Source organism: Pseudorca crassidens, chromosome 3 (genome assembly GCF_039906515.1).
Source record: "Pseudorca crassidens isolate mPseCra1 chromosome 3, mPseCra1.hap1, whole genome shotgun sequence".
In the NCBI taxonomy this organism is placed as follows: Eukaryota; Metazoa; Chordata; class Mammalia; order Artiodactyla; family Delphinidae; genus Pseudorca; species Pseudorca crassidens.
In genome coordinates this window covers 135,501,142-135,520,726 of record NC_090298.1, presented here as the reverse complement: position 1 = coordinate 135,520,726, position 19,585 = coordinate 135,501,142, and the positions used below count along the sequence as shown (strand labels likewise).

Below are 19,585 nucleotides of genomic sequence, written 5' to 3'. Positions count from 1 at the left end.
AACTTCTAAACAGTGCTCATGGGGTAATCAGTGACCCCACTGCAATGACGTTCAGTGGGACAGGGCCTGGCTCGGGAAGGGGCTGGCGAAGTGCAGCGCTGGGGCCATGGGGGGGACGCCGGCAGGAGAGATTTACCTATCAGAGCTGCCGTTTAGACCCCGTTACGAACTAAGGGCACCGCTGACTTCACTTGAGTGAGGACAGTCATTCCTGGAAAACTACCCCTCGTCCCAGGAGCAGAGTCCGCTCGCGCCTGCCTTGAACGACGATGACTGATACGGCCGGAAACTCACAGGCCCACAAGCCCACTTCCGACTTCCGGGGCAAGGCCGGAAGTGACTTTGGGTGTAACCAGAACCCAGCGCCGTAAAGTAAGATGGCAGCAATCTCTTTGAGACGATTGTCCAATCTCCGTTTTATTTCTAGCACTTCCTTATTCACCAGGGATTCTCGACTTCCATTACCCACCCTAGTTTTTCTCAGCACAACCCTCTCATATTTCAATGTCATTTATCAGTGGTGGAGGATGGGCCGGAGGCAACGTAAGGTGAGCGTCAGCGCCGTGAGGCACCATTTCGTACGGAAACTGAAGGCTGGGCGGGGATGAGTGCTGGGGATATCCAGATGTGGCCTGGTTAGCGGGCGAGCGTGAGGGGGAGGGGCGAGAGGGCAAGAGGGCGTTGCTACAGGATGATGTATTTCCGTTTCCTCGCGGCCTTGTTGTACTTGGTTGGACAGGCTTGTTGCGGGAGGGCGGGGGAAGATTGTTCGCAGTGGAGAAGGTCCGCGCAAGGGAAGGTAAACTGAGGTAATGCCGAGAAGAGGGGCGCCTTTGCGCCCGGCTGCGTAGGAGGTCTGGGGCTAGGGTCCTTGGGATTTAGGAAGAGCGGGGTTGGAGATGGGAGGCTCGGATTGTCCACAGGGTTAGAGAGAGAAGAGGAGGTGGGGTGGGGCTGGGGGTTACAAGGTGATTTGCAGTGCTGGGTGGGGGTGGAATGGGGCGGCCAGAACAGAAGCGGGGAGGGTTGGAGGAGACGGTGGAGAGAATGAGAGTGCGGAGGGAAGTCTGGAAGGCGCTGGTGGGGGAGGGGCTGGGGCCGAGAGCCTGGAACGCGGGAAAGAAGTTGAGGGGGTTGGTCGGAATGTGGGGGTGTGGGAGGAAGGGAGCCGGGTTCTTCGGAGGCTGAGGGGTTGGAAGGGGCTGGTGGCCGACGTTCGAATGCTGACCATGTACTTGGCCTTTGTTTCCCCAGCAACTCCCCAGAGACTCTCATCCAGCAGCCTCTGCTCAGGCCCAGCCTTCTCTCCAGTTGCCACCACAGCCTGGAGGCGCCTGCCTCCGCCCTCCCGAATGGTGCTCCTCCTCGCAGGCCTCGGCCCAGGATCCAGGCCCCCTTTGCCTCCTGCCTCGGAGCTGTTGCTCCGGGTCTCTTCTGGTGGACTCCCCGTGACGGGGAGGGAAGGACTTTTGCACATACAAGGCTATAGCTCTTGGGACCCCACCGGCAACTTGAATCTCGGCCTCTAACCCAGTGTGAGGTTCTTCCTGTGCCCTCTTTTTCCACCCTTTGAGAAGAGAAACCCTTCTTCTTGCCACCCAGAGCCCAGGAAGCCCCAAGCTGGGGCCCTGGTCCCAGCATGTCAGTCCTCTTTTTTGTATAGGGCTGTGCCCTCTCCCCATCAGCATGGCTGAACTCAGGCAGGTTCCAGGGGGACGGGAGACCCCACAGGGGGAGCTTCGGCCTGAGGTTGTAGAGGATGAAGTCCCACGGAGCCCAGTTGCAGAGGAGCCTGGAGGAGGTGGAAGCAACAGCAGTGAAGCCAAATTGTCCCCAAGAGAAGAAGAAGAACTGGATCCTAGAATACAGGTCAGAAGACTGAGCTGGGGGAGAGATAGGGAGATTAGATTCCAGCTTTTCTGAAGAGCTGTCAGATAAATGAGGGGTTAGACTTACTCTTTTCCCAGTGCACGGGCAGGAAAGGAAAACAAGTTTGTCAACAAATCATTGCAGTATAGTGTGACAAGCGTGAAAAGAGTGTGAGTACAGAGAAAGACCCGGCCTGAGTGCCTGGGGTGTGTTGCTGAAGGCTTCACTGATGAAGTGAAGTGACAAATTGGCAATAGATGCAGGAAGCACACTTTAGGTCAGTAGAGAGTAGAACTGTTGTTTCTTTTCCAAATAAGCAAAGGGGCTGTTGGCTCAGAGATGTAGCATGAGTGGGATGTGAGAGAAGATGGCTTTGAGATCGGGAGGCAGTTTTGAATCTTTTCCTCTCTCCTGCTTTCTCATCAGTGCCTCCCAGGGACATTCATATTTGTGAGAGGTGAGACCTTTCATGTCTTATAAAGGTGGCATCAGGCTTAGGCCTGTAAGGAAATCTGATGTGTTCAGAACGTTGTATCAATTGTGGTCAGTCCTTAATAATACAGATTTCTGGCTCTGAGGATGCTGGGTCAGTCAAATGAATGGAAGAGCTGATTTGTTGCCTTGGAGCATTTACAGGCTACTTGGTAGAAGGGCAGAACTTTGTGAAGGAGACCTCAGAGCAGTGGGGGAGGAGGACAGGTGCCATGTGTAGTAGATGCATGGCCAAATGAGGCTGGATCTCAGTGTTTCTGGGCAGTGGCAGGGAAGGGCTTCCTGGAGAAGCTGTTTGGACAGGTGAGGGCCAGGGTGCTCCTGTGTGTTTGGGGCCTGAGTCTGCCATTTGGTATGGTAGCATCTCCAGGATTCTGATGTGGAGGTGACTCACACCTCTGTAGGTGAGCAAGAGCATCCCGGGGCTCTCATTCCTGGGCTTCTCTGTCAACAGACCTTTATTAGATTATTTCAGTGAGTCACGGAGATTTCAAAGCTCATCCTAGCATCTTCCTGCTCTCTCTTGGTGGGGTTTCCCAGGATGTGTGTGGAGAAACCGTGTCTGTGCTTATAGTGGAGCAGTAATGAGCCATTTGTTTACTGACATGAGTTAGTAATTTATTTCTGCTGTGTTTCATGGGCACTGTATTGAGAACAGCTCAATTTCTCCTGCTAGTTCTTTATAGATTTGTTGTCCACTGAGGAAACAAGTTGTGAAAAAAGCATTGGGCTGAGATTCAAGCAGCCTCTGGCCGGATGATTTGTGATTTTCATGTAAGTTATGTAACCTTTCCAAGCCTCAGTTTCTTCATCTGTAAAGTGAAGGGTTGGTCTAGCCGATTTGCTCAACTCATTTCTGCTCTGCTCTGACATAGTGCTATGATTCTTTTCTTTCACAAACTCTTTTGCCTGTCTTCTTTTTTTTTTTTTGCCTGTCTTTGATGAAAGTTCATAGGCTGTGCTTTGAGAAAGAGACCTCTGTCTGTTTGTCAGGGAGGAGGGCCTGGTTGTCGTCCTTCATACACCCCTCTGCAACATTCCTTGCCCCCTTCCAGAGGAGAATCCACTGCAGTTTCTTTGCTCAGTCGTTCCTGTGTATTTTTCCATTGCCTACACAGGCAAAGGTGGTAGTATGAAAAGGCAGCTTTCATGTTGTGCTGTCCAGTAGAGTAGCCACTAGTTGCTTTTGGATACTTAAATCAACTAGGAATAAATAAAAATTAAAAATGCAGTTCCCCAGGTGCTGTTGGCAGTTGCAGATGTAGAACATTTCCATCATCACAGACGGTTCTGTTGTATGAGCTCTGTGAGGGTTGGAGACTACTGAGCAGCAGTAAGATTCACCTCGCCTTCAGTGAGCTTGCAGTGTTACTGGAGCAAGAGGGGCAGGCGGACCTTAGTCTCTCTTGCTAAACTGGAGGGCACATTGTGGAATGTTGTGGGCTACGTAGGGAGGCAAGGTCATGTTGTAGAGGCCTCCCTCGCTGATGAAGCTGGGCCAGTGCTCTGACCTCAGCAGGCATTCAGCGTCTTCTTGCCATGTGGGAGAGGCAGCTTGGTGTGAGGGGTACCTTTCATGGAGGAGGCCGGTGGCATTCAGACCTTCTGGGTTTGGGCTCTTCTGGATGAGAAAGACGTTGGGGTATGTGTCTTTTGAGTTTCTTTTTAGTGTTGACAGTGTACAAGATCATGTTATCCTGATACTATATTTCAGCACTTTGAATGGATCAGTGCATTCAGTCCATCAGAGCCTACCAGGGAACTTTAAAAGCACCCATTCCTGAGCTGTGCCCAGATATGTGAATTCTCCTTCTGGGTGGGGCGAGAAGTGCTTCTAATTGTGGCCTGTGAGAGTCCACTGATCCAAGGATATCCCAAAGGTGGAGACCCTATTCAGGTATTTTCTCAACTACCAGAAATGGTCCCTTAGGGCAAGGCTCTTTCTGATGTGGGGGGTGGAGAGTCTTGGCAGGCAGGCAGCTTGTGCCTCCTTGTCTGGTGGGATCCTTCTGGAAGTTGGAGGGAAGCCAGGTAGAGGCCAGCTCTAGGCCTGCGTGGAGTGTGCTGCCCCCCAGGGAAGTCCACTGGATGTGTCTCTGTGTCTTGACCTCAGCATACTTCTCTGAGGCCTCCAGCCTGGTCCTCAGCTTTCTGAGAGAGACAGAGTCCCAGTGGCAGGAAGGAATAAAGGAGGGTTGTACTAGGATGGGCCTGGGTCTCCTCTCCTATGACTTTTCTCAGCCCCCTTTATGATGGCACATTCTTTCCTCAGGTAAGTAGATGTGTTCACTCACCTGCTTCTCCTCAGAGTGACTCTGCAATCTCTGCGTCGTCTGACGTGTCGGTTTAGCTTTCTCTGGGCAGTCATTTTTACCTTATTTCTGAGTCTTTGGGTCAGGTATCACCCTGGCCCTGCTGATGACTGTGGGCTTGAGTGTTTTTCTTTTTAATTGAGATATAGTTGATTTATAATCTTATGTAAGTTCCAGGTGTACAACATAGTGATTCACAGTTTATGAGATTATACTCCATTTTGGGCTTGAGTGTTTTAATGGCTTGCACAAGTTGGGCAGGAACATCTGTAGCCCAAGCGCCCGTGCCTTTGACTCAGTGGCCTGGCATCGTTGGAATGCGCCCGGTGTGCTCTGAGGAGGCCGCCCTCCCTGCTGGCTGCAGGCTCACTGATGGATGATGTACGCTGACTCAGACTTCATCCTCCTTGAATTCCATTTCAGCCGGGTGCCAGGAGTCCCCTGGTGGAGCAGGCCAAATGGAATGTGTTGCCAACGGCCCAAAACAGAGCCCTGGCTGCTTGTTGGCTTCCTGCTCTGCTTTGCCCTGGGTCTGCCTCAGCCGGGCTGCCCCCATCCCCCACCCCCTTGCCCACCTTGCCCTCCAGCCTGCTCTGCTCCCCAGTCTCTTTGTCCTGCTAGAAAGAGCTTTGTGACTCCGCGGGGCAGACCTCAGAGTCAACAGGAGGCCTTTTTTTAAATTGCTGGAGGTGCTTCGTGGATATGAGTTTCTGTATCGAAAGACATGCCTGCTTCTGTGGGCCAATAGCCAGAGCCTTTCACATGCCTGGATTTGTTATATGTTTCTTTCTTTGTGTTCTACCTTATACTGTAATTAGAGCACACAACTTGGTTTCTTAGATTCTTACTTGCTGACTCAAGTTTTTTAGGGCTGGAGATGGGGTATAGAAATGGACTAAAGGGGGATCACACACTGGGTTGTTGGAAGGGCCAAATGAGGTGTGAGAGCAGTGATGGCAGTGTCACTCACTACCAAGTGCAGGTTGTGTCTGGGCCATGGGCAGTAAGCAGACACCATGCTGGCTACTGCCGGCCTGTCCAGGGGCTGCAGGGCTCCTGGAGGAGGATCCTGTAGCCGAGCATCAGGCATCTCTCTGGGTATTGCTCCTCCTCAGGAGTGTCATTGGCTCACTGGACCCCAGGAACTTGACCAAGGGGAGGGGAGGATACTCAAGGCCAGCACCCTCCCTGCTCTCTGCCACTGAAAGGCCCGGGTGGCTTGCTTCTTTTGCCAGCCCTGGGACCAGTGAGGCGTTCAAGCCAGCGTGTCTGGTGACTTCTTCCTGAGCCTCTCTGTCCCTCCCTCCCACAGGATCTACCTGGGGTCCTGTCACCACTGCCCAAGCAGGCCTAGAGGCCTCTTGAACCATGCATTCTTCTCTAATCTTGACCTTAATTGTCCACGAAGCCCTAATGATTTTGCATCCTATATTTCCCTGGGGTCTGCCCTCTCCTCTCTCACCTGGAGAACTAGAGACAGCCTCCACTTTTGTCTCCCTGGCCCCTCCAAGCTTTCCCTACATTGCCCATCTCTGCCTTCCTAAACCACCAGGTGGCATTAGTCTCTGAGGGGTTCCCCCTGCCATTGGGAGAAGCCCTAGTATCCTGTCCCTGTGCCACAGCCCCTCTGGCTTCTCACCCAATAATCTGCCTTCCCTGGGCACCTGCTCTCCTTTTGATTCCCAGCCCCTACCATGCCCACCCCTCACGTGGCTCCTCACACCACTGAGGGCCTGTTGCTTACTTATTGGGCCGGAGCTGCCACCTCTTTGTGTTCTGAATCCTCAGGTCTCATGGTGCTGAACTGTGATAAGTGTGTAGTAAAAGTATGCTGAGTGAATGGCCCAGCGGGTTTGTTCTCTCTGGGACAGAGACCGTTAGCTCTGAAGGAGACTCCTGGCTGGAGTACGAGGAGGAGGTGGTGCAGTCTGATGGAGAGAGCACAGGCTTGTTGCCACTTTGCTGTGTGCATAGGAGTTTTCCATACTCTGAACCTCAATTTTCTCATCTTTAAAATGGGGGTTTAGAGGTGGAATTGTGAGGATTACAGGAGGCTATATATTATTCTGTCTCTGACAGGAGGCATTTGACAATGACCTCCTGCTGCATTTCTTCACTTCCCTGGTTGGCTGGGCTTTCCCTCTGTGTACTGTGCTCCTGCCCTGCCTGGTTCATGTGAGGCTGCTTACTTCCACTGCTCTAACTTTCTGCTCCTCTCTGGCAGGAGGAGCTGGAGCATCTGAACCAGGCCAGTGAGGAGATCAACCAGGTGGAGCTGCAGCTGGATGTGAGTGTTGCTCCTTTTCCACACACTCCTGGGCTGGTACCAAAGGTGTTTTCATCATTTTCCCTCCTCTTTCAGTACAGTGGCAGGGGAAGAGGCATGTATGGAAAACAAGAGGGGCTGGGACCCACACGCATGCCTCCCTCTGCCCATGTCCCTATCCTTTTGCCAGGAAGCCAGGACCACCTACCGGAGGATCCTGCAGGAGTCAGCAAGGAAGCTCAACACGCAGGGCTCCCACTTGGGGAGCTGCATCGAGAAGGCCCGGCCCTACTATGAGGCTCGGCGGCTGGCTAAGGAGGTATGACCCACATTCTGAGGTAGGGGCCGCATGCAGAGCCTGGCCCTGTACTCTTCTATCTCTGTATGGGGTGTGAGATAGATCACCATTCTTTTCCTCTTCTGTTCCCCTTGGTTCATGTCTCTCTTTTCTTTGTTTGCTCCTCCACCCCATTACCCATTTCCTTCTTTTTAAATTTCTCTTTGCGCAAATAATGTGGGCTCACTATTGGAAGGCTGTAATTGTAACCTGTAACTATAAAACAAGGTAGGAGAAGAAAACCGATATTTCCCCAAATCCAACCATGTGCATGTTTCATGATTTTTGTACCTGGGATTTGTTTAGTCAAGTATGGTAAGGTGACAGACACAGAGACAGCTGCCTTCAAAGAAGAATTTATGACTTAACAGTTCCTAAGAGAAAAGGACCTGCCACATCATGCAGGGCTACATGGGGAAGTACCTGAGTGGGTGAGGAGGCAGAAAATGTGAGGGGAAAGCTTGGCTTAGAGCTTTTATTGTAGAGCCTTTATTGTGGTTTTTATGGGAAGGAATGGGTAGGGCAGGGTAGGCAACTTTGAGCCAATTTAAGATTGGCTAGTTTGAATAATTGAGGCAGGTTCTGGGCTATAGGGTGGTCTCTAGTTTTCTGGTCCTGGCCCTTCAGTGATTTAGGGCAGAGGAAATACTGGCTTGCTGTGTGATAGATGGGCTTTGGATTGGTTGGTTTGCATATGAAAAGTGTGCTCACATTCCTAGGAGTGTGTCTGTAGGAATTAGCCAGCCCTAGGAGAGCCAGCAAGGCCTCCAAGATATCAAAGCATCATAAAACATAGAAAATAAAAAACGTGATTAATATAGCACAAATAATTCCTTTAATTTTTTTTTGTATATATCCTGCCAATATGGGATCACATATGTACAATTTTTATTCCTTTATTATATTAGGACATGTTTCCATGTCAAGAAATACCCATACTTGCCATTATTTTTAAGGGCTTCTTAATATTTCTTTATATTAGATGTACTGTTATTTGTTTAACCAGTTCTCTGTAACTGAAAACTTAGGTTTGTTTCCAGTTTTTTGTTTGGTAAATATGGTTGTGATGATATCTCCAAGCACTTGTCTGGTTATTTCATTCAGTTTACCTGCTGGACTGGAGTTGATGGTCTCAACCATCAACTAACCACCTTCCCACTAAAGGTAGTGGATCTTTCTTTGTTCTCCCTAGGGCAAAAGGCCAGCAGCCTTCGAGAGCGCTGGATTTACACACTCACCCTCCACTGCAGTATCCTTCTTTTTCTACATATATTTCTTCTCTGAGCTATATCCTTGCAACATATTCTTCATAGAATTTTACTTCCTCAGCATTTATTCTTAGTGCAGTTTGGGAAGTGAAGCCAACATTGCAGTGGGCCTTCCTCCTTCTCTTGTCCTTGCCCAGGGCGGGTCTCCATGGGCAGCCAGGGGTCCTTTGAGGCTCCCTATCCTGATGGTCCTTTCCCTCCAGGCCCAGCAGGAGACACAGAAGGCAGCACTGCGGTATGAGCGGGCTGTGAGCATGCACAACGCTGCCCGGGAGATGGTGTTTGTGGCTGAGCAGGGCGTCATGGCTGACAAGAACCGGCTGGACCCCACGTGGCAGGAGATGCTCAACCACGCCACCTGCAAGGTGAGCCAGGCAGTGCCAGTAGGTCCCTCCTGCCAGTTCCTGTACTTCCTTTCCTTTCCCTGCATCCTGTCACCTTCCTTAATCCTTTCTCTCCTGCACTCCAGACTTCCCTCCGTTTTGATTCTGTTTCAGGCAAAATCTGGTCCTTGCTCTCTGCCTGTTTGGCCTCCAGTGTATCCCATATACACTTCCTTCTGACTTAGAATGTCTTTCTGGGTTCTTCTTGAACCTTTGCCTCCAGATGTGTGACTAACCCAAATAGTTCATTCCTGCTGATTGCTCTGGATTCAACACTCTTTTGTTATGTTTAGCTGTGACCCCTTGCTTCTATTAGCTGAATGTTCTCCCTTTCTTGCTTTTGAGCTCTGCCAGTGTACCTTGGTTTTTGAAGTACGATTTGTGTATTATTTTCAAGCTACTCTATGGCTACCAGGGAATGGGAGGACCCCTGGCATCAGCTCTAGTCTGCCACCTTCACCTTGTAAAGGGCAAGTGTCTTAGTCTATTAGGGCTATTACAATAAAATAACAGACTGGGTGGTTTAAACAACAGATGTTTATTTTTCACAGTTCTGGAGGCTAGGAAGTTCAAGATCAAGGCATAGGCAGATTTGGTGTCTGCAGCGGGCCTGCTTCCTGGTTCCCAGATGGCCAGCTGTCTTTTCACTGTGTTCTCACATGGCCGAAGGGGCTAGGGAGCTCTCCAAGGCCTCTTTTATAAGGAAACTAATTCCATTTGTGAGAGCTCCCACCTCTTGACCTAATCATCTCTCAGAGGGCCCACCTTCAGGGTTAGGATTTCAACATAAGAATTTTGGGGGGGTAGAAACATTTAGTCTGTAGCAGTACGTGTCAGCTCCTGAGGAGTAGTCATGTCTTGAGGTTCTTTGTGTGCTCCTTAGTCCAGGCCCATGGCCTCACGCAGAGCAGGAGCTCCACTTCCACTCTGGAACTCACACAGAGGAGAGCATGATACCGAGGGAGGGGTTGTTGAAACTGTGTGTAGGCGGGGTCAGCCCCTTGGTCCTGGTAGATGAGGTGGCTGGAGCCCTTGCCTGCTACCTGCTCAGGCACAGAAACCTGGAGAACTCAATGCAGAGCTGTGGCTCCCCACAGTGAGGCTCCTCCCTTCCCCCAGCCCTAGCCCCCAGCACTGAGGGCTCTCTGAGGACCATGGCTGTGGCAGATGTGCTCACAGGTGGACATTCCCTACACGCTCACAAGTGGTCCAGAGGGCCCCGGCACCTCTTGGTAGCAACGAACCTGAGAGGCGGTTGGTACAGGTAACAGTAGGCAGGTACAAGGACTCACTGTTCTCTTTTGTGTCTTGGGAGCTCAGTGCTCTCTCCAGGCTCTGCAGTGGGGGATCTCCCCCAGGGTAACATTTGGAGTGGCAGCCTGAGCAGGCTATAGGGGCAGGAGGGTGGGACCGAGTTCAGTGATGTGTGCCCTCCATCCCACCTGGGCCAGGTGAATGAGGCCGAGGAGGAGCGGCTTCGTGGTGAGCGGGAACACCAGCGGGTGACGCGGCTGTGCCAGCAGGCTGAGGCTCGGGTTCAGGCCCTGCAGAAGACCCTCCGGCGGGCCATTGGCAAGAGCCGCCCCTACTTCGAGCTCAAGGCCCAGTTCAGCCAGATCCTGGAGGTAGCTGAGTGGGAGAGGGGGAGGGTGAGTGGACGGAGGATGGGGGAGGGGGCAGGCATAGAAAGGGAGGGCAGGTAGAGGGGACACCAGTCTGCTTTTCTGGGCCATCCACCAGGCCAGTGCGGAGGAACAGGTGTGCTCAGAATGACCCCGCAGGAGTGGGAGGTGGGGTTAGGGAGTGAGTGCTGGCAGAGAAGGGAGGTGAAGGACAAAAGGTGAGAATTGGGGGAGACCGGGGAGAATGGGGCAAAGGAATCGGCCAGATAGGGAAAGGGAACAATGGGGAGAAGGGGAAGAGCGGGTGGGAATGAAGACCTGGGAGGAAGGCCCCGGAAGGTCAGGCAGGAGCAGGGAAGGTTGCTGGGGAAGGAGGACCCCAGGAGGAGGAGGAGTGGAGAGAGGCTGGGTGGAGCACTGCAGATTAGTGGTTGGTGGTGAGCAGAGCTGAGGGCCTGGGACGGGAGACCCCAGTGCAGAATTCTGAGTGGGCCTGACAGGACTTGGCAGCTCCAGGGGCTTCGGATAGTTGCCCAGAGGGTCACCTGACTCTGACCCTCCCTCTGCAGGAGCACAAGGCCAAGGTGACAGAGCTGGAGCAGCAGGTAGCCCAGGCCAAGACCCGCTACTCAGTCGCCCTGCGCAACCTGGAGCAGATCAGCGAGCAGATTCATGCGCGGCGCCGGGGCCAGCTCCCTCACCCCGCGGGCCAGCTGCGCTCTTCCCCAGTGGGGGCCGAGGCCGGGCCTGATGGTGGCGAGGATGGGGACAGCGGGATCATCGAGGGGGCCGAGGGCGGGGGGCTGGAGGAGGGTGTCAGCCTGGGGCCTGGCCCTGCCCCCGACACGGACACGCTGAGCCTGCTGAGCCTGCGCACTGTGGCTTCAGACCTGCAGAAGTGCGACTCCGTGGAGCACCTGCGGGGCCTCTCGGACCACGCCAGTCTGGATGGCCAGGAGCTGGGTCCCCGGAGTGGGGGTCGTAACGGCCGCCACCAGCGCAGTATCAGCCTGTAGCCCTGTGCTCAGGGTGGCTGGTGCAGTCTTAACCACCACTGGCCCATGGAGGGCCCTGCAGGCTCCTAGCTCCCTCTCCTCGGGCCCTCGCTTCCCCCAGAGAGGTCAGGTTGGCTGTGTCTTGAGTCTGTCCTGTCTTCCTCACCCTGCCCTGCCCCCGACAGGTGGCAGCTCTCTTTGCCTTACCCTTTCAGAAGGCTTGTCTTTGGCTCTCACATCTCCCTTCCGCCTGCTGGCCCCTCACAGTCTGATACTGTTTGCTGCCCTCTTTTTGACTTCTTCCATCTGTCTGGTTTTTCCCCTCAGGGAAATTTGTCTAGAAGGCACAGGGACACCATCAGAGAAGGTGGGTGCTGGACCTGGGTCCTGGCATCTTGGCCCCCCCAAGCTTGAGTGAATGGACGGGTGCCCCTCCCACCTACCCATCTCCCGAGTGGTCCCGAGTGGCAGGGATGCTGCCGAGCCCTCCTAGCAGCCCAGCGCCCCAGTCCTCTGTCCCAGCCTGCCTGTGTGTAACATGTAAGATGCACTGTGGGACTGTGTGACTCTGGAAGACACCACCCATCCCTTTAGTGCTCCCTCCTCATGACCTAAGCCACTTTGCTATGTGTGCCTCAAAGCAGGACTTGAGGGATACTGGTGTCAGGGAAGGTGAAACCCAATCTCATCATTGATAAAGGGGGCACCACCAACTCCAAACAGACTCCCGTGTGTGTGGTGTTTCCCCAGCTTGGCTGGGTCCTTAACATTGCCAAGGTGCTAGTGAGTCCATGTTGGGGGATGGAGATGTAGTGAGGTCCTGATGGCTGAAGGCCTTGCCATTCCTGCTGTGGAGTTAGGTTAATTTACTTTTTCTGGGTAGAGGATGCTGAACCAAATCTCAGCATCCTCCTGCAGGGTAGAGTTGGGGAACTTGGTGCTCAATTGCTCTCCCTCGCTCTTCCCCAAACCAAACAGTACCTAGTCCATGATCCCTTGGGGGGTGCTCAGGTTTGGCTGCAGAGCCTCCACTGATATGGGGAAGGTTTGGCCTGGGGTGAGGGAACCCGCCCTCCATAGGGAGCTGCTTCAGGTGTCTGGTGGTACTCCTGTGCTGCGTGGGGCGGGGGAAAGGTAGGGAAGCCACACTGGATCTAGGTGCCTTGGGAGCACCAATCCTCCTGTCCCACCCCAGGAGGGCTGAGAGCTGGACTCTGGACTGGAGAACTTGTGCCTAGGCCTGTGTGCTGCTGCCGTTGACTGGGGGAGGAGCAGGCCTTCGAATAGAAGGTGTCTCCCTGTCCCAGGGTTGAGGCAGTTTGGTCATGATGAGAACTGCCAGGTTTGAGGTGGCCATGGGGGGAGGGAAGAAGGGGGAGGACGTGGGCGTGCGTGCGTGCATGCATGTGCCTGTGTGTATGGGGGAAAAGGGTCTGCCCCTGATTTTATTTAAATAAAATAGTTTATGTAACAGTAATGTTTATTGTCCCTTTCAGGGAGGGAAGAGGAGAAAGGGGTGAGGATGGAGAGTGGGAAGGAACAGGGTGAAGTGGGATGCTCTTTTGATGGGGTAGTCAGAGGTCTCTTGGGAGGTGAAGGTTGAGATGGATCAAACCCAGGCAATGAGAGGAGGGAAGGCTTATGGCCACAGGGCTGGGGTGAACGCGCACCAAGTCGGTGGTGCCCTGCAACCCCCTACCCTTCCAGCTTACCCGCCAAGGAGGGCTCTGCAGGGTGGAGTGGGTGTTGTCAGCCGCTGGTGGTGCAGACAAGATGATGGTGCCAATCCTGGATGTGAGCATGAAGAAAGGGGAGGGACAAGTAGCGTTGTGAGATTTAGCAAATATACAGGATGCCCAGCTAAACTTGAATTTCAGAAAAACGATGTTTTTGGCCCCTGCAGTGTTAAGGACATACTTAGATACTAAGTTGTTTGTCATCTATCTGAAATTAAAATTTAACATAGATAAAAGGTGACTCCCAAGTCAGGGCTTGACCTGTTGGTGGGTCAGGAGGGGTTTGAATACATTTGGACCCACTGCCTGTGAAACATCTGGTGGAATCAGGTTGGGGAAGAGATGAGAACTTCAGGAGCTGAGGAAGTGGAGAGTGAAGGCTCTCGACGCCAAAATACTTCCTTTATCACTGGAAAAGCTGCTGTGACTGTATGTGTGGTCTGTGTCCTTGGGCAAGTGGGCTTTCTGAGATGATTCCCCAGGGTCATACTTCCCTACCCAGTCTGTGGCAGTGTGGAACCTGTAAGGCTCCTGGTGCAAAGGAACCCTAGAAAAGAAGGGCAGGCTGTGCCCACCCAATTTCTCCATGCAGAATCACCTACCAGAAAAGGCAATAGTGGAGAGAGAACATGAGGGTTGGCGCTAATGGCTAACCATGGCAAATGTGCCCCCTAGCCCTATCGTAACAATAGTGGATTGCACTCACCCAGTGTATCTCACATGCCAGGCATATGCATCGATCCATTTAGTACCCATAACAATATTATGGGGTAGGTAGCACCACAGTTGCTTTTTTCCAGGTAAGAATACAGGCATAGTAGGGGTGCCCATTCTGCCCTTAGCCTTGTAGGAGGTAATGGAGGCAGTTGGACTCTAGAGTCTAAACTCTTCAGCCCTTGAGTGAAGCCCCTCACAGGAGCTAGAGGTGAGAAAGTAGAGGGAGTGTGTGTAGTCAGCTCTTAGGAAGTTTTACTGGGAAGGGGAGCTGAGAAATAACAGGATGGTCAAGGAATTTTAAAGTAAGCAAGAGATGGTCAAGTTATGGGGGATGTGGAGTCTCTTCTCCCCATGTCATATGTCCTAGTGGTAATGACTTCTTTTGAGCTATGTCCCCCTCAAGTGAGCAGCTGGGCCTCAGTCTCCCTGGCACCCAGCTCACGCCCAGCACCTAATAGATGCTCAGAAAACGCTTTTGCATCTCCCTTCTCCCTGCGCCGATCCAAATCTATACCAGATTATAGGTTGTCCCTGACCTATGATAGTTTGACTTGATGTTTTGACTTTACAATGATGAGAAAGCAGTACACATTCAGTAGAAACCGTACTTCACATTTTGAATTTTGATCTTTTCCTTGGCTAGTGATATGAGGTACAATACTCATGATGCTGAGCAGCGACAGCAAGCTGTAGCTCCCAGTCAGCCACACGATCATGAGGGTAAACGACTGATGCACTTAGGACCATTCTATACTCATACAGCCATTCTGTTTTTCAGTTTTCAGTACAGTATTCAATAAACTATGAGATATTCAACACTTTATTATAAAACAAGCTTTGTGTTAGATGTTTTTGCCCAACAGTAGGTTAATGTAAGTGTTCTGAGCACATTTAAGGTAGTTTAGGCGAAGCTATGATGTTCAGTAGGTTAGGTGTATTAAGTGCATTTAAAAAAAATATTTATTTAGACGCTCTGGGTCTTAGTTGTGGCACACGGGATCTTTGTTGCGGCTTGCAGGATCTTTAGTTGCGGCATGTGAACTCTTAGTTGCAGCAGGTGGGATCTAGTTCTGTGACCAGGGATTGAACCCAGGCCCCCTGCATTGGGAGCACGGAGTTGTAGCCACTGGACCACCAGGGAAGTCCCCTAAGTGCATTTTTGACTTAGGGTATTTTCAACTTACAATGGGTTTGTCAGGATGTATCCCCATTGTAAATCTAGGAAGATCTGTACTTTGTTAGTACTGCAGTTAGGAGATAAGATCTGTATCCACAGTCCTAGGAACTCCATGTCTCCAAGTGGGGAGTTCCCAAGTTTCTCTATGCTTCAATTTTATGACCTGTATGATGAGAAAATCTACATGTGCGTAGCGCAATGCCAGGTTGATAGCCACAATGATGCATGTTAGCAGTTCTCTGAAGCTTCAGAAGGCAGTGAAGTTCATGAAAGGAGGCCTCGTCCCATCTTGTGCTAAACAAGGAGGCTGTTTATAAAGACCCCACTGAGGGCTGGGTTTCCCCCTTTGGATATGATTTTGGAAGTCTTCCTGACTCTGCCTTGTGCGTGGAGGGGAGATGGGCTTCTAGTGCTGTCATGGTCCTGCTCTGTCGGCAGGGGGCAGCAACCACCAGAAAGCAGGCGAAGTGAGATCTGGGTCTCCAGCTCTGTGGGCTTTACTGTGTTAGTCCTGCAGGACTACGAGGTTTACCTCTTGGACACTGGGCAGCAGGGCCTGGGAGCATGGTGGGGTACGGGTTAGGGTCCATACTCCAGAGTTGAACCCTGTCTGTCCCGACACAGACAGGGGCTTCTTGCCTCCCTGCATGTCACTGGAACCATCAGCTGTGTGAAAGCTGGGCCAGGTCTGCTGGGGCTGGTGTCATTTGAGACCAGATGTTCTGTGCCAGTGGTGTGCCCTGTCTCTTCAGAGCTCACTTCTTTATTGTCCTCGCTAGTATCCTATCCCTTTCCCTTCCTCACCCTCCTTCCATTTTCCCCTCTTGGGAAATCCCACTGGCTTCTCCCTACCACCACTCCTGAGCCCCAGACTACCACCCTGTGCCATAGCCTGAACGAAGGACACCAGGGGACCATTTCACTGGCTGGCGAAAATATGTGTGGTTTATTAAGAAATATTTACCAGGATCTTTCAGATTGCAAAACACCGTGGTAGGGCTTGCTAGGAAGACCAGAAAATATAATGCCGTGGGTGGGACATCCAGGTAAGGAGCACGGGGGTGCACATAGCTAATGGGTGATGCAGGGCAGTAAAAAAATAGATAACTAAAGAGGGATGCAATCAAGAGGGCTCTGGGAGGTTATTTGAGCTGGGGATACTCTCTGAAGCTCTGAACCAGCCCCTGGCCTTAAGCTAGAGAGGTGGTAGCAGGAATCCCAGTTCCTCTCCTGCCCCCGCCCCCCGTGACCCCCACCTCCAAGTCCTCCTGTCCCCATGCTTCACTCTTCTGAAATCTGGCATGAGTTCTTCTAGCCAGAGCCTGTGTCTGCCCGATCTCGGTGTTCTCAGGGCCTGGCATGTGGCACTCTCCACCAAACATCTGCCCACAGACTTGCTTTCACTTGTGCTACTCTTGACACAAGTTTCCCCCCTGCTTAACCTGTTAGACTTCTGCCTGTGGCTTGAGGCCCAGCTCATGTGGAATTTTGACCAAAGGCCTTTCTGGTTCCCCAGCTCTCCAGCCAGGTCTGAATTAATCCTACCACCCAAGTTCCCCAAGGCTCATTTGACTTATTGTGGGGCTGGCCCAATGTCACCCTTGGGGTCTTCCCTGACTCCATCTTACTCAACACCTAACATGGTACAATAGACATTGTGACTATATGTCACTTAATACAGTGACTCTATGTCATGTATGCATGTATGGTCTAAAGTGGGACACTTGAGGGAATTCCCTGGTGGTCCAGTGGTTAGGACTCCGAGCTTCCACTGCAGGGGGTATAGGTTTGATTCTTGGTTGGGGAACTAAGATCTTGCAAGCTGCGCGGCCAAAAAAAAAAAAAAGTACACTTGAGTGTGAAAGGGGACAGATGTAACTCAGGACTGAAACGCACTGACCACACTATCCAGAGGGCTGTCATTGACCTGCCTCTGCCACAAGGGGGTTGTGTGCACATTGGATGAGCCACTCAGCTCCTCTGGGCTTTGGTGTTCCAGTCTGCAAGAAGTGGGGCTGAACTGGGTAGATAACCTCTGAATGTTATCTAAAACTAAAATTATATGGCCAGTGGAGGAGGTTGGGGCCTGTCAGGTGTTTTGGTGGAGAATGTGAGATAGTGGATGTGTTTGGGGTCAGAGCATGAGCACACCAAGGCTAGGGTTGATTAGGGCCCAGCCCAGAGGCAGTGGAGGGCTGCTGGACATTACTGCTTTGGGCATGAGGTGATGACTGTCCACTGTGGTCAAGGAATTTGGAATGCTGGGCAGTGGTTTCTCCCTCCTGATGGCAGGCAGGTGGTGGTCACGACACAGCAGGGATATACCAGCTTATTCATCAGCATAGCTGGGAAGAGGTGGTGGCAAAATGAGTTTCTTTCCCATTTAGGACAGAGGAACATTTTGATATAGGCTGGAATGAAGATCAGGGCCATGGAGTTTGGCAAAAGAAGACAAACCCTTCCTTAGTTGCTGCTTCATCTCACATGCCTTGTGTGCCACCATGTTCCTTTTACCCTCTCCTTATGATTTCCATGATAACATGCAGAAGGGACGGGTCCTCTCCACATCCAACAAGAGGGAATTTCAGTCATGCCTTCTCCAGAGGTGATGCAGGAATTCTTACAAGTGTTGGGGGGACTGGGGGGAGGAGTGAGGGAGTAGTGGAAGCTCCTGGCATGAAGGGCTTCCTGGCAGGAGGCTCTTAGGGCCTGCTGCTATTTAGGGGAGAATGAGAGGCCCTCACTTAACATCACCTCTCTCTCCTCCTTCTAACCTCAGTGTTGCTGCTGTGGTTTCAGCCTCACACTCTCCTCAGAGAGAGAGGCCAGGATCCCACCTGCCCCTGCACCCCAGGGTGGGAGTGTGAATTCCCACTCTCCTCCCATTTGGCCTTCTTCCAGCTGATCCTTACCCAACCTCTGTTTCCATGTTGCACAGGATTTCCAAAGCCTTGAATCACAAGCTATTGCTTCTCTCTCAAACAGTTGCACTTAGCAGAGGGACTGTGGCTACCCAGTAGGAAGGGACCTGTCAATAACAAGAAAGTCATGAGGCCTTAGAGGAAAGCTATGTCTTCACAGAACCAACAAAAACCAAACTCAAGGTTAAAAAGAGAAAAAAAAAATGCAGCCAGGTATTTAGTTAACCAGCCATCTTAGGTATACTATTCATTTTTGCTCTGAATTGAATTATTTTTTTTAAATCTATTTTAAAGACACATCCAGAGAGTATGTGACAGGCAAAAAGGCAGAATCTGAAAGACAGGAAAATTGATCTGGACACATACATGGAAAGGGATAAGAGGAAACACTGCAACTAGAGAAATCACAGGAATTGGAGAAAGTGAAAGAAGTGTAGTAGAAGAGAGTAAGAGAGATGTAAAGATAGCTGTGTGCACTCAGCTGGGGGAGGGACCACAAGGATAAGAAGAGGAAATCGGGCTTCCCTGGTGGCGCAGTGGTTGAGAGTCCACCTACCGATGCAGGGGACGCGGGTTCGTGCCCCGGTGCGGAAAGATCCCACGTTCCGCAGAGCGGGTGGGCCCGTGAGTCATGGCCGCTGAGCCTGCGCGTCGGGAACCTGTGCTCCGCAGCGGGAGAGGCCACAACAGTGAGAGGCCCGAGTACTGCAAAAAAAAAAAAAGAGGAAATCACCCCCAGGTGACTGAGCTAGTAGCAAAGTTGGTGCTTAGAGGTGCCTGGACATTAATCGAGCCAAGTCAGATTTATAGCCCTCCCTTATCTTGACCTGTCTTAAGGTTCATAGGGGTGGGACCATTCCTGGCGCTGCCTACCTTCTGTAGCCGTCTGCTGGCCAGAGGTTTGTGGCTCTGACGTCAGGGAAATTACTGATAAATCTTGTCTTAGACGTGCACCACCCTCCATTGGCTCCAAAAGTGTTTGATATCAGTAATAGAAAACCAGATCCTGTGAGTTGTTAAAAAGCAAAATTCAACTGAGTAAATTTTAAAGACCTTATTCAATGATTCATGAATCATCATTCATGAATCATGATTCAGGCATCATCCCATGTAGCAGATGGAAAGGAGCTCCAAGGAGCTGTACAAATGAAAGACTTTTATAGGCAGAAGGGAGCAGGAACAAGGAAGACATATTAGCAAAAAATGGAATGGTTGTGACAAGGTCACCTTCCTTTAGGGGCTGCAGAGGTCTATCAGGCGGATTACTTCACTAGTGCTGACCAGGTAATTCCTGGTTGGTTTAAAAGTCCATTCCTGGGAGAGGCCAAAACTACTTTAAGTCCTTGGGGTTTAGCATAAGTGACTATATTTTGGGCCTGTTGTCTTGCTTTTAATAGAGTGAATTCAAGACATAGGCCGGGCCCATGGAAGACATAGGGGAGAGGGGGGTGCCATCCTAGGAAATTCTTGAATTCTTTCTTGGAAGTAGC

At 51.5% G+C, this 19,585-nt stretch overlaps 1 protein-coding gene across 2 annotated transcripts; it reads left to right on the top strand.

Moving 5' to 3' along the window:
* The first annotated feature begins 674 nt into the window (after positions 1 to 674).
* SH3BP5L (SH3 binding domain protein 5 like) lies at positions 675 to 18,824 on the top strand. 2 transcript variants are annotated; one of them, XM_067732429.1, is made up of 7 exons: positions 675 to 799; positions 1,255 to 1,869; positions 6,898 to 6,960; positions 7,130 to 7,258; positions 8,748 to 8,909; positions 10,379 to 10,552; positions 11,119 to 18,824. In XM_067732429.1, exons 2-7 carry the CDS (start codon positions 1,687 to 1,689, stop codon positions 11,563 to 11,565), a joined length of 1,158 nt encoding a protein of 385 aa, XP_067588530.1. In that variant the 5' UTR covers positions 675 to 799; positions 1,255 to 1,686; the 3' UTR covers positions 11,566 to 18,824. The 2 variants fall into 2 exon arrangements, with proteins under 2 accessions (XP_067588530.1, XP_067588529.1); XM_067732428.1 differs by having other exon boundaries at positions 677 to 809.
* Positions 18,825 to 19,585: the final 761 nt, after the last annotated feature.

Coding starts and splice junctions, on each gene's coding strand:
- SH3BP5L (XM_067732429.1), top strand. CDS start 1,687: ATGGCTGAACTCAGGCAGGTTCCAGGGGGACGGGAGACCCCACAGGGG. Junction 1,870..6,897: donor AACTGGATCCTAGAATACAG/GTCAGAAGACTG, acceptor CCTCTCTGGCAG/GAGGAGCTGGAGCATCTGAA. Junction 8,910..10,378: donor TCAACCACGCCACCTGCAAG/GTGAGCCAGGCA, acceptor CACCTGGGCCAG/GTGAATGAGGCCGAGGAGGA.